At 48.3% G+C, this 14589-nt stretch overlaps 1 protein-coding gene across 1 annotated transcript; it reads right to left on the bottom strand.

The window, feature by feature from the left end:
• Window positions 1–10117: 10117 nt before the first annotated feature.
• On the bottom strand, window positions 10118–14285 carry LOC135826225 (uncharacterized). Its single transcript, XM_065338855.1, has 2 exons — window positions 14273–14285; window positions 10118–11652 (listed from the first exon to the last, which is right to left on the bottom strand). Exons 1-2 carry the CDS (start codon window positions 14283–14285, stop codon window positions 10118–10120), a joined length of 1548 nt encoding a protein of 515 aa, XP_065194927.1.
• Between the last annotated feature and the right edge of the window lie 304 nt (window positions 14286–14589).

Below are 14589 nucleotides of genomic sequence, written 5' to 3'. Positions count from 1 at the left end.
AGAGGTTGTAAGTAAGTAATGTACTCGAATCCCCTAGAGAATCCTATCATCATTGTTCACTACGGTGCAGGCTGAGCGGTGCGAGACGCTGATGCAGCAGACGACACTACTCAGGTATGTTTCGAAATGTTTGTACCTTTCTTGGCCTTTTCAAACAGTGTAGTTCACTCTTGTACGATGCATCAGTTCCACTCACTGCTTGTATTGGATAATTGCGTAGGATAACGAAGTTTAAACCAAGCCAAAGAGTGAGACAGTGAGCGTGAGAGACAGGGAGAGAGAGAGAGATAGAAAGAGAGAAAAAGTGGACGAGTGATAACGAGAAAGGAGGTCAGAGACAGAGGGAAATGAGGGAGAGAGAGTGAGAGAAAGTGAGTGAGAGAGAGGAGAAAGAGAAAGAGAGAGAAAGAGAGAGAGAGAGAGAGAGAGAGAGAGAGAGAGATAGGGAGAGAAAGAGAGAGGAAAGGGAGAGGGGAGAGAGAGAAAGAGAGACACACAGAGAGAGAGAGACAGATAGAGAGAGAGACAGAGAGAGACAGAAATACAGGGAGAAAGAGAGAAAGAGAGAGAGAGAGAGAGAGAGAGAGAGAGAGGACAGGGATAGGGTGAGAGAGAGAAAGATGGAGAGACAAATAGACAGAGACAGAGACAAAGAGAGAGAGAGAGAGAGAGAGAGAGAGAGAGAGAGAGAGAGAGAGATGGGAGAGAGGGCGTCTGTATCGGATAGTCTTGAGGTATCAGGAGTGGCGATCTTTGCTTTCCTGATGTATTGTTTGACCGTATACATCTGAACAATGTAAAAGTTCATACCTCTACTTTCAACTCCCCAATAATTGTACACGCATACAGTTTTGGATAACAGGAGAAAAACAAATGGAACGAGTTAAGAATTTACTCTCCACCAGTACTCAGAGCGTAATACTGTCAGCGAGTGCAACAAATTGGCACACAACTTTCATGGAGGGCTGAGACATGCAACGAACTGACACCAATTTTGTACGATCTGGTTACTTTGGTGGACAGTTTGCCATAACTCGTAACATTTTATCCTTCTCCTTTTTGTCCATAATTACACTAGCTCAGCATCCATGGGTCATAGTCATAGTTCGCAACATTTAGTTCCTCGTTTATTTATCCATAGTAACATTGGCTCAACGAACGAGTTCAAACTAGCTCACAGTCCGACTTCAACATCTTATTGCCTTTCGCTATTTTCTATCACTGCTAGTCAAGCCTGCACAAGATTCAGCATGATAATTATAGAATTGGAGTAAAACGAACAGAGCAACACTCGACTACACTCAACATCCAGGCGTTACTAAACACACGCACTACTACTTCAGCGGCACTCATAACTAGCAGAGGTCTTTTTTGTTACACCAGGTCCGTCCCTGCTGATCTATTGCCTTGTTATGAGGTACCCTAGGTGGTCACCTTAGTTTGAATAAATCTGCCATCTGTTGTGCAGCCAGGAAGGGACAGCAGAGAACGAAATAGCGCTAGGTAAAACTGAGGAGCCGGTAGCCTCTAGATAGGGTGCAGTTTGTTTGTCGTTAGGTCGCAAAGCGCAGGTAGCTGTGGCGCATAATCAAACGCTGTACGAGTAGGCTGCATTTGAACATCGCAGCATGGTATGGTACAGGGTTGTTGAGAGTGCGTGTGACGTCGTAACAGTTACAACTTCTTGACCTACTCATGGAAGCCGGACAAACAGTCTTGATCTAAGGAGCGCATCTCAGCACGAGACATCCTGTCATCGATGACTAAGAATGACCTGTTCTTTTCCACGTCAATGTGTCCACGTCAGGTAAAATTGACGTCATGATTGTATGTATCCGTACTCTGCTTGCTCGACAGGTGATGGTCTGCTCGCACTTGTACTTATCGGTCGTGAAGGACTAAGCAGCAAGTGAAGGCAATATTCTATGGATTCAGTACATCTTAGCACTACATTGGAGAGAGAGAGAGAGAGAAATAAGGAGAAAGAGAGACAGAGAGAGGGAGTGTGTGCGTTTGTGTATGTATGTTTGTGTGTGTGTGTGTGTGTGTGTGTGTGTGTGTGTGTGTGAGCATATAGAAAGATAGGTGAAGATAGTATAATTATGTATCTGCTTCACAACCTGGCCAAGACAGATATACACAGTATTTAGCAGCGAGTGTAGTCCGAGTTCTGTGCGAGTCGTCGTTTTAGTTTTAGCTGACTTTCTGTAAAGTGGAGTTCGAATGAGACCAAAGCCCCTAACAATGGATCCGCAGGTACAAATAGAAGCAAGGAAGAACAAATATACTTTACGGCGGAACACAATACGCACGGCAATGCAAACAACACGGAGAAGAACATGATCCGAGCATGGAAGCAGGGAAAGGAAAGGACTCCTACTCGAAGCCATAAGTGAAGCAAAAAGAACAACGTTGTAAGCACATACCTAGTCTAGCGTTTCCCACTCACCATGTCAGCAGACTGCCTTAGTCCGTTTGTCTTAGTCCCAAAAAAAGTTATAGTCCACGAAGGATGAAATAGTTCTCAGCGCAGATTGAGTATAGACAAAAAACAAACCTTGTTTTGTTTTGTCAACTTCATAATACAAGTGGCTTCTTATCCCTTCTCGCCCATGTTTATATGGGAATAAGCAAGAACAAAATGGAAGCTTTAGTTCATACTGGGGGGTAGAGAATCAGCAAAAATATTCGTACATTACACAACGAAAGTATGGAGCGGTGGAAAATGGCGGGAAACTTGAACAGCCGGAATGCATCAGCGGCTTCAGCTTCCTCACATCGGACCGGAATAGCTCGCACAGATTAAGGCTACATTCGCAGTTTTTCCTCCACTAAACTCACTGTTTCAATCTCCTCCGTTGGCGCCATTTCCGTCATCTTCCTTATCGTTGCGAGTCAAGTCCAGTGTACCCTCAGGCAACCGCGCTTCAATTGTTCATGTTGTTTGTTACAGCCGGTGTCGAGTTGTCATTCCACGACCTTATGTGGGAATTAGCGTCTTAGGCCGCGGTCTGACCACGTTCAGCCGTTTTAAGCTTGCGCTGAAAGTGGCTTGCGACTAGCCAGCTGGCGGTCACCAAAAAGTCACCAAAAAGCAAGGGGAAAAGACGTACATGTACCTTCATATACCGACATTGTTTTTGATCTTCTTGTCGTCTAAAAACACCATGGCTCAGTGTAACTCCACATACGAAAAGCAGTTTCTATTGTCAAGAAGCTGCTTTTCGTATGTGCAGTTACATTGAGCCATGGTGTTTTTGTCTTAGGTTTGTGAATCCTTCCCGGAAGCAAATGCTGGTTTTTATGCATTCGTGTAATTACTCAGCGTTATTTGCAATAATAATAATAATGTCGTTCAAGGCCTCCAGCCAGATAGGCACAGTGCCCCCGGCCAGGCTTCATTCGCAGCAAACTTTTTCAGTTCTGCGAAGATCCAGGCTCGTTTACTCGTATTCTTTTTCGTTGTCGTCTGATATCGCGTTTTTACTTCGTACCACAGCTCGAGCAATCGGCGCTCCAGTCCCACGCTCCGACTATCCATGGCTGACAACGAAAACCTTCAAACACTTCCCACAACTACAATACAAGAGAAGAAGAAACTACCTGACTACAACAAATGTCAACTCAAGTTCTTCAACTCCTCTTGCACTCTTGCACTTCAGCCAAGATTATTCAGCCACTTTCAGCTAGGGTCCAGCGGATTAAGCCGGCAGAATTTTTTTTGGCAGAATTCGGTACTTTTTCTGGTAAGTTTCATGCATGTTTGGTATGTGGATAAAGAAATGGAGCAGAATTCGAGGAATTGCTCGCCATAAGGTTTGTATGGTTATGCCAATTTTACTGCTTTTCGAGCAGAATCTGCTACCTTTTCGAGCAGAATCCGCCGGTCCCTACTTTCAGCTTTTCAGCGCTTCCAAAGGATTTGAAAGCTGAAAGTGGCTGGTGGCCCGATTTTCAACCGTTTCCGTGGAAACCTCAGGCGAAAAAAAGCGATTTTTTGGCTGAACGGCTGAATGGGGCTTGGTGTGACCGCGGCCTTATAACGGCAAACACAGAACATTATATCACTGACCTGACACAACGACTATTAAAAGAAAAATCAAAAAATATCTTTCCCTCAAAACCTGTGAAAAATCAAACAATTGTTAAAATTATGTTTTTGTACAAGCAGACAGACATTGTGCCTATGTCTTCTCCACTTGGCCCTGTACTGGCGAATATTTTTGTTGGCTTTCACCAAATCAAAATTCCTGCATCGATGTGGCCAGATCTCTATGGTTGTTCTTTTTTTCGACGACTCGCTTACATAATAATTATTATTTCAACGCCAAGCATGATGGTGAGTCCTTGCTTCGATATCGAGATGGAAAAATCAGTGAGTATCATGGGTCGTGTTCGATTTTTTATATTATTTTATTCGTGTTCGATATTGAATTGTTTACGTTTTATTCCATTTCTCATTTTTCACTCGTGTTGGGTTTAACTATTGACTGTAATGATACATGGTGATGATTGCGCTTCGCTTTGCCCGTAAAAGAGGCCTTCCCGTATATCAGGGGGTCGATGGCGCACTGGCGTGGACCTGCTGTTGTGATTGGGAAGGCGTGGTCCAGTCTTGCTTTTTGCGAGCGTCAATCCTCGATTTCGCCGCTCTGCCGGCACGTTCCCGAGGTAATTACGACTAAACATCATTACAGGATTATTTCGCATTTCCGCAGTCTGACCATGACCAGGCCCTAAAAGATGTCATTTGTTGACCAGATCATCCCGATAAGGTCGGATGTAGAGCCAAGGAAAAAGGGCCAACGGTTTACATATTCTCCTCAGTTGTCCGACATTGAAAATTATAGTCAGGTTATTGGGGGAGGGGGCACAATGTGCTAGAGCTAGCATAATACTGACTCGTGTGGTAGATGTGCTGACATTCAACGACCTGACGTTTGCCTCCAACGCGTCTCTACTGCGCACGATTAAAATTGCAGTCACAATGTTCAGCCAATGGCTACGGCACTGTGGCCTCATTCTCAATGAGACAAAGAGACATCTCCTGGCAGTGTATGCCGGACGATAACAGCCAATACTTCCGATCGAAGTCACCTGCAACAGGACACCTCTCCGGGAAGCCTCCTCCATCAAGTACAGTAAAACCTGTAACTAGAGACCACCGTGACTGGCGACCAGCCTGGTACTACAGACCACTTCGCCAGGCACGGTCGGTCTCACATTCACTTATTATGGGTGTGCGGTGCAAACCTCTAACTAAGGACCACCTGCTGCTAAAGACCGCTTTTCTCTGACCCCAAGGGGTGGTCGTTAGTCACGGGTTTTACTGTGTCTCGGAGTGATTGTGGACGACACTTTGACATTCAAGGAGTACATTGATAGAGTGGCAGCCAAGATGGCGCAGGCGATCGGTGCACTCTGGTGCGCACGCCGCGGCAACAGTGAAGCTGCAATGGCACGGTACGTGACCTCCGTAGTACTGCCAGACGCTCAATCTGTTTAGGTGGCTTACCGTGGAGTGCTCACACCAGGAAGCTGCTGGTTCTGCTGAATCCATCAATCCGCACTGTCTATGGTGTAGCCATGCGACACTCAGCTGGGGCCTCTGCTAACCCGGCTGGGGCCTCTGCTAACCCGGCTGGGGCCAGGTGTCAGACCACTTGCACCAGTACACCTTAGCTCTTGTGTGGAAGAGCCTACACGGTGAGACATCACAGTCTGTTACGTAACTACTGGCTTCGCAAATGTCTTCCAGTTCCAAGAATGGACGCTGGCAGGCTTAGGTATGTCTTCAGCGCCTCACCAGAATTGGAATTTTTGGCCGTTTTTGGAGAACGCCAGTACTGGCACGCATGCTGGAGAGTACTGCTCGCTACGTAGTAAGTTATTGGACCACACCAAATGGTCGGATTCGTCACTGGTTACTGGTACACTTGATCCATCTCCTCAAATACCACTTGAATTTACCAACTGGCGCATCGCACGTACATGTACATGTATTTACACACACACACACGCACACCTTCGAATTTTGACCTTTTGATGCCCATCGCCGGCACACACACGCACGCACACACACACACACACACTTGTTGCTCACTGCCAAAACTGGTCACGTGGGTCTCCCCGGGGGATGGGAGAGAGATCCAAAAGGAATCTTGGAAAGGTAAGTCAATTGGCTATTGAACCGCCCAAAGGCCGACACCCTTGAAATCCCCAAAACTTTGGGTGGACTTGAAAATGATTCCACTTATGGGCTCACCACACGTCAGTAAGTGGGTGAGGACAAGGTGCAGAAAAGGATTGACAGCATCAGGGTATCCGTCCAGGGATCCAACTGCAGTTAACCCTGCCCCCAGTGAAGGTAATACGTGCTACTATTGTGGGTGGCTAAATCAGAGTGGATCTGATAATTATAAGCCTCACTAGCACCATTGATTACACAAGAGTTAATCTAGCCAGAAGCAGTCCATGGTTAACAGGTATGTATACTTCAAATAGAAAGTATATGAACCCTGGAACCAACAAAGGTGGCAGGTACAACATTACATCGGAAATCCTCAAGATCCGGGAAATTATCGCCCTGTGTCTCTCCTGCCAATTGTGTCGAAGCTGTTAGAACGAATTGTCCATAGACAACTATCCTCATTTCTGGACAAGGAGAATTTGTACCCTCCCTGTCAGTTTGGCTTTAGACGTCAACATTCAACGGAAGACGCTCTAGTTTTCGTCACGGACACGTTTGTTCGCGCTCGCGATGCCGGACAAATTACTGGTGCTGTGCTCGTGGATATGTCCAAAGCATTTGACAAGGTCAGGCACCAAGTGCTCATTAATGATTTGTTTGAGCTTGGCATATCTGGCTCAGCATTAGTTTGGTTTGCCGACTATTTGTCCAATCGTCGCCAAATAGTGCACATTGCTGAGAACTATAGCCCTCCTTTCCCCTGCATGTGTGGCGTTCCCCAGGGCTCTGTTCTTGGTCCGCTGCTTTTTGTACTCTATGTTCGTTCGATCCAGTCCATTGTCTCCGAGTTTTGTGTGAAAGTTATTCAATTTGCTGACGATATTCTATTGTATGTTTGCGGTACGCAGAAGAATGCGCTTAGCAACTCCCTGTCTGCAGCTGTCTCAGCCATTAGTACCTGGCTGTCAAACCGCAATTTAATTCTAAATGCTCGGAAGACACAAGTGCTCTTCCTGTCTACGCCACATATTACTGACCACCAATTTGCAGTCTACTGCCATGGAGTGCAGCTCAAGCAAGTGACATGTGCAAAGTACCTTGGAATACATTTGGACCAGGATCTTTCTTGGAGCACTCAAGTTGATTCTATGGTCTCCAAACTAGCCAGTAAAATTGGTATTCTGTTCCGAAATCGACACAATATTCCGCTGACTTGCCGAGAAACCTTCGTAAAGTGCCTAGTGTTGCCAGATTTTCTATATGCATCAAATTGTTTTTCTGCTGGCCTTTCCTTAACCCAGTTAGGTAGGCTTGAACGAATGCTAAAGCGAGCTTTGCGTTCAGTGTACGATACTGGTTTTTGTAGCCCATCAAGCCCTTTATTTGCGAGACTTGGTCTAGATCGTTTGGCAACCATGTATTGCAAGAAATTACTGTATCTGACGTGGCGCTGTTTGGAAGGCCGCTGTAGTGTCACATTAAGTCAAATGTTCGAGCGTTTAAATAATGGTCTTGCAACGCGCAGCCTTGTATCACGCACTCTTAAGTTGCCCATGCTCAGAACTGCCTTTGCCCGTCATGGCGCTTCCTTCCAATGTGCTAAGCTGTGGAATGATTTGCACCCTCTAGCTCGCTGTGTGGATAACTCCGCCCGTTTTAAGAAACTGTTACCCCAATGCCTTGCTTTTTCACGCTAGTAATTATGACTTTCAGCTATGCAAAATGCGAACATGATCACCTACCCAATACCGGTAGTCTATTATTATATTAATTATTCATATCTTTTTGCATCTTTCCCTCGAGTGGGTCTATTGTTATTAGGCAATTGTCTGTTATAGTCACCACTATAAATAAAAATCCAATCCAATCCAATCCAACATCATGAAGTAGCCGAGCCTGTTGGCAACATGTTAACAACAGACCCAACACAATCAGGCATAGGTATACCCACCAACCATACTAGCTGGCACACACACACACACACACACACACACACACACCTGTCCTGTCCTGCCCTGTAGAGCCACTGCCACAGGGGTCAAGTGGGCCCCGGAGGGGCATCAGAGAGGAAGATGGAGCACGCAGCCTGATGACGCCGGAGATGGTGGGGCAAACGGAACCGGCAAGTACACACGCATACATGGCTGAACGAATTACGCTGCTGGGCCGCAGTCGGGCGCGGGCCAGTCCTCGAGCACCGACGACGACCGCGGCCTTGCACAGACCGAAAGCAGCGGGCACACATAGCACAGTGCGCAGCACAGCAGGCATCCTGCACATAGACTTGCCGGGGCTCGGGAGGCTGAGGCTGAGGTTCGGAACAGCGGTGAACAGCTAGACCACCCTTGCTTCGAAACCAACGCCCAAAATCTCCACAGTGGCAAGCCCCTCGCTGCTCAGCAATCGGCTTTGCCCGCTCAACCACACATTTGTGGCGAGCACGATCTCCAGGGTGCGAGAATGATCGATTGCAATCCGCACATACCACTAGGCCAGGCTGATGCACATTCTCCACAGGCTCGGCGTACATAGTCCGCCAGTCAGCGCGGGACTCACAGGCAATAGGGTACCATTCCTTGGTGAGGCCACGAACTCTTAGGTCGGAGACAACGCAATCCTTCCAGTGCTTTCAAGGGCCATGTGCTGGAGGGCGGGTGGGAAGTGAGCCAAACAGGATCTGTCTCGGCATCCGGCTACTGTCCATTCGGGCAACATGGCCCAGCCACTCTAGGCGACGCTGTGCGACCTTCACACAGATTGTATCAGTGTCACCCCACATCTCCAACAGTTGGGCGTTGGTCGTGTGATTATTCCAGCAATCTCTGCGGGACACACCCAAGATGGAACGGATGCACCGCATATGAAAGACTGACAAACGTTGGAGATCGTGTTGGAATGGTGTCCAACACTCTGACCCATAGAGGAGGAGCGACAGCACACATGCATTAAACACACACCTCTTGATATGCAAATCAAGGTCAGGATTGCTGAAGATGGTTCCTTGCAAGGCGCCACAAGCACGAGAGGCATGCGCAATCCGAGCAGTGATGTCCTGTGTCGACCGGCCACCACGATGAATGAGAGTTCCCAGATACCGGAACTCCGAAACACACTCGATGACCGTGCCAGCTAGCTCGATTGGAGCGCAGTCCCCAGGTGAAACATCCCTGCCTGCAACCAAGAACTGTGTCTTGGTAGTGCTAACTTTAAGCCCAAACTTAGCTGCGGTCGTGTCAAACACTGCAAGTGCCGTCTCCGCCCCTGCACGAGTTGTCGCGAAAAGTGCTGAGTCGTCTGCAAACTGTGACTCAGTGGCAATGGCAACCGGATCCGTCCTGGTAGTAGTGACTTTACTCCCTCGCACACAGACGCTGATTTTTTGGAAACAAGTTTCTATACTTCCGATTGGAGAATCCGACATGGCAGTGCATTTCGGCGTGGCCAGGTCAAATTGTAGAATATCGCATCGAGTGAATTGCTTTATCTGAGAGAGGAGATGTTCGTGCCCTTGAGACCCGAAGTCCCGTTTCCATACGACAAAATTTAGGAGCTCTGCGCTCAGCGCTTTTTCAGGGTATGAATTTCGGGTTGTTCTGGTCGGGTCGCAGCGTCGCGGACTATACCATCGTCTTCAGCGTCGAAAAACTACTGGCCATGTGAAATTACAAGGCGGTGAGACGCTTTCGTCTTCCTCTACGAGCGAATTTGTTCTGCGGCAGCATACCAAAGTATGCAATTTCGTACGCGCAGTTCGAGTGACGAGGCGTGTGCACTGTACACTGTACTGTATACACTGACTGTGCGGTCGCTCTCGATTCTCCCATCACTCCCATTCATTTCTGTGTCCAGCAAAGTCCAACTTTGCGCACTTCAAATCACTATAACTCAAGAATGGCTGGGGCGATTTGAATAACACTTGCAAATTTCCTATGTACTATGCCTGGGAGAATCGAATGAGACCAAAATCGAAGCAATCGGAGCAAGTTTGGGAAATTGGGTGTAGTCACTACTGGTAGGCTTGCGGTAAAGGTTATTGTCACCATCACAATGCCGGAACTCAAAACCAACACCGGGTACATCTCGGACTCGTCGCTGCCACACAGTCACCACCACCCACATGAAGATGTTAAACAGCACAGGTGCCATGGTGCACCCCTGGCGGAGACCATTCGTGACGCGGATAGGGTCAGTTGTCGTGTTCTCTACCCGAATCACCGCCGACATGTCAGTGTGAAAGGAACTGATCACGGCAAGCATGGGAGCAGGGATACCCGCTCGGGATAAGACTTCCCACAGGCAATCCCGAGGCACGGAATCATAGGCTTTCTTGAGGTCTATAAATACAAAGAAGCCTTTGCAGTCGTGCTCAATGGTCTTCTCGAGGAACTGCCGAACACTGAAAACCATAATCTGTACAAGATCGGCCACTCCTGAAGCCACACTGAGACTCTGGGAGAAAATCTGCAGCCACGGACTGGAGACGAGTCTGGATGACTCTCGCCAGAACCTTGCCCACAACATCCAGCAGTGAGATACCCCGTCAATTATCACAGCGAGATAAATCCCCTTTCTTTGGGATGGGGACCAATGTGGCTTCCACCCGCTCCTGCGGGACCACCCCAGCACGCCACACATCGCTAAACAGCTCCACAAGCTTGGCGGTGAGGTCAGGGCCACCCTCTTCAGCATCTCAGGGAGGATGCCAGAGGCTCCAGCGGACTTGCCGTTCTGTAGGCGGGAGATAGCGAGGCTGACTTCATGGAGAGTCGGCGCCTCAGCAAGATGATCAACCTCCTGTCGCTGTGGGATGTCGTCCAGGGCATTGCGATTCCATGTACTTGCCACGTTGAGGACACCGTCAAAGTGTCTTCCCCACCGGTGGCTCTGCTCCTCTGGCGAACTACAGATGTTACTGTTCTCATCCAGCACGGCGGAAGTGCGCACAGGGGCGAGGCCCCGAGTACAAGACTGGAGGTCATGGATGCTCTTCCATACAACCGCTCCATTGAATCTCGACTCTGTAGCCGCCTGTGCCTTTGCCTTTATCCAGTCTATCCTAGCCGAGGATATGGAAGCAGGTGCCCTGGATCTAGCCACCTTAAAGGCTGTGTAGTGCGAGCAGTCGCGGCTCTGGCCACTACATAGCCAGTCGGTATAGCACCGATTCCGTTCATCTAGCAATGACTGGATGGCTGACTCTGCCTCCCGAAACCTGTCTGGTTGGCGACGCCGGGAAAAGCCCAAGACAGACGCAGCAGACTTGTCGATAGCCGCCTTGACGTTGGACCATTTCTGATCTATGTCGTGCTTTTCTTGCCATGTATCTAAAAGCTCGGTTGCAATGGTAGCTTGGTACCTTTCTGCAGTCGAATGTGAGTCCGGGTCCGAGGTGCAGGTGCGCACCCGCAGCCAGGCAACATCATAACGGCGGCGCCGCACATTTGCCTGGTCGCGCTCCCGAACTAATCGTCCACACGGGAGTGCAAAAGTTAAACAGATGAGTTGGTGGTCACTTCCACACTCAGCACAGCGCGCGACCGCAGTGTCCATACACCAACGGCGGTCCTCCTGCCGCACTAGAATGTAGTCGATACAGTGCCAGTTCAAAGTGCCTGGGTGCTGCCAAGTCCGCTTGAAGAGGTCTCGCTTGGGGAACCAGGTGTTACAAATACTCAACTGATTGAATGCAGCAAATGATAGCAGGTCAGCTCCTGAAGAGTTCAGTGCACCAAATCCATGGGAACCACGTACAGTGGACCACTCATCACCCTGCTCACCAGATCCAACTTGAGCATTGAAATCGCCAAGCACTAGACAATGGTCAGTCTGGGGTACATCGTACAGAGTGCGTTGTTTGTACTTGTTGCTCGCTGCCAAAACTGGTCACGTGGGTCTCCCCGGGAGAGTGGAGAGCGACTCAAAAGGAATCTTGGAAAGATGACTCAATTGGCTATTGAATCGCCCAACGACCGACACCCCCTGAAATCCCCAAAACTCTGGGTGGACTTGAAAATGATCCCACTTATGGGCTCACCACACCTCAGTAAGTGGGTGAGGACAAGGTGCAGAAAAAGGATTGACGGCATCAGGTTATCCGTCCTGGGATCCAACTGCAGTTACCCCTGCTCCCAGTGAAGGTAATACTTGCTACTAGTGTGGGTGGCTAAATCAGAGTGGATCTGATATAAGCTTCACTAGCACCATTGATTACACAAGAGTTAATCTAGCCAGAAGCAGTTCATGGTTAACAGGTATGTATACTTCAAATAGAAAGTACCCTGGAACCAACAAAGGTGGCAGGTACAACATTACACCTTCAAGCAGCCGAGCCCGTTTGGCAACAGACCCAACACAATCAGGCAGACGTGTACCCACCAACCGAACTAGCTGGCACACACACACACACACACACACACACACACACACACACACACACACACACACACACACACACACACACACACACACACACACATGTTCAGCAGTTTATACGTGCTCTTCTTTTTATTAATTTGAAATTAAGGTACGAGTACCGTAAAAGCTTGCAAAGGATTGAATTTATTCTGCATTTTGGGTGAATTTCTGAACTTTCTTTAAAAATGACCGTTTTCGCTAAACTCTTTCCATGCCTGGCCCCTTTTCTCCAATAGGCCGGCTGGCCAGCGCACTGACTCTCTTGGAGTAGTTTGCGCGCACAGCTCTGAACGTAATATATTCTCATTTCACTCAACCTTGAGGGATTTTCGTCATCCTGGGCTCGTTTGAAAAACCAGTAACAAGCGAATCCATTGTGCTAGATCTCAGCGACATAGACACACCAGGGCCACTCCCACCTCCTCTCCTAACTGTTGCGTTACTGCAACAGCACTAAGGGGGGTCTTGAGTGGTTCAAGTCGTATCTGTCTCACCGACAGCAACGCGTAGAAGTGAACGGAACCACAAGTGACTGTAGAACCTGCACTAGGGGCGTTCCCCAGGGTTCCGTCCTAGGCCCTACCCTCTTCAGCATCTACACTCGACTTGTCCCCACTCTGCCATTGCGTTCCCAATGCCTTCTTTATGCAGACGACACCACCCTGTATGCCTCTGGAAAGTGTCCACGAATTCTCATGTCTTACTTAGAAGACGATTTTTCAGTGGTTAAGCAGCACCTCACAGATCGCGGCCTGCTCCTGAACTCCAGCAAGAGCCAAGTACTACTGATCCACAGCAGACGCTCACATCCCCCACCTAACCTGAGCATTGTCTGTGGTTCGACTGTTATTGCCCCGTCTGACGAAGTTAAGTATCTAGGACAAACTCTCGATTCAACTTTAAGTTTCAGTGCCCACGTTAACTCCCTCAGGGAAGACATCGGAAAGAAACTAGGTGCTTTTCGACGTGGAAGGAGGAACCTTGCTGTCCAGGCCAGAAGTCAGTTCTACTTGTCAGTAGTCCAGAGCAAGCTCGAGTACTCCAGCACTGCCTACGTCCACTGCCTCGCTGACAATGTGAGAGATCAGCTGCTGCGCATAAGTAAGAGAGCACTTAGATGCATGTTTGAGCATGACACATTCACGCGGACATCATACTTGCTTGAGCGATACCAGATAATTAGCTTAGACAAAAGATATCATACTAAGTCCATATTCTTCGTGTTCCGTTGCATCTACAATATCTGCAGTTCACTCCTCTCTGACATGTTCTCCCTTCGCCGTGACTGCGCTCACACAGACAGAGTAACCCGCGGCCAAGTCAATTATTCCCTTTCCTTACCCATTGTGCAAGCTCAAGCTGGATACAGATCTATTTCATTCCTTGGTGCTGACCGCTTTAATGCGCTTCCCGAATCCCTTCGCACAAATCATATCCCCAATTCATTTCGCCAGGAACTTAACAATTTCATTCATCTTGGGCACCCTGTAAGAAGACCTTAGGGTCTGTTGGGAATGCCCAAGTAAAATAATAAAATACAATACAATACAAGGGTAAATGCCCATGCACACTCTCTCAGTCCAACACGACCATCACACTCAGGTAGGAATTACAAACTATACTTGATGTGGCTCATAAACCCAGAGATATTCTCGAAAGGCAACTAACTGTCTTGAACCATACTCAGATTTACTTCGATGACCATTCAGAAGAATACCATCACAAGCAGAACACTGGAAAACAACAACTGTGCCTACGCTCCGATGAACTTATATAGCAAGAGCGACGGCCACATCTAACACCCTGCCTCTACACCAACACTTAGCACATGCATGTAGATAAGAAGAGCGCGTGATGACGAATAAGGTGCTAAGTGCTAGCGTAGAAACAAGGCGCTAGATGTAAGAAGAGCGCGTGATGACGAATAAGGTGCTAAGTGCTAGCGTAGAAACAAGGCGCTAGACGTGGCGCGTACAGGCAACGAT

Source organism: Sycon ciliatum, chromosome 10, assembly GCF_964019385.1.
Source record: "Sycon ciliatum chromosome 10, ocSycCili1.1, whole genome shotgun sequence".
In the NCBI taxonomy this organism is placed as follows: domain Eukaryota; kingdom Metazoa; phylum Porifera; class Calcarea; order Leucosolenida; family Sycettidae; genus Sycon; species Sycon ciliatum.
The sequence above is the reverse complement of the archived record's forward strand: the minus strand, read 5'-3'. Positions and strand labels throughout refer to the sequence as shown.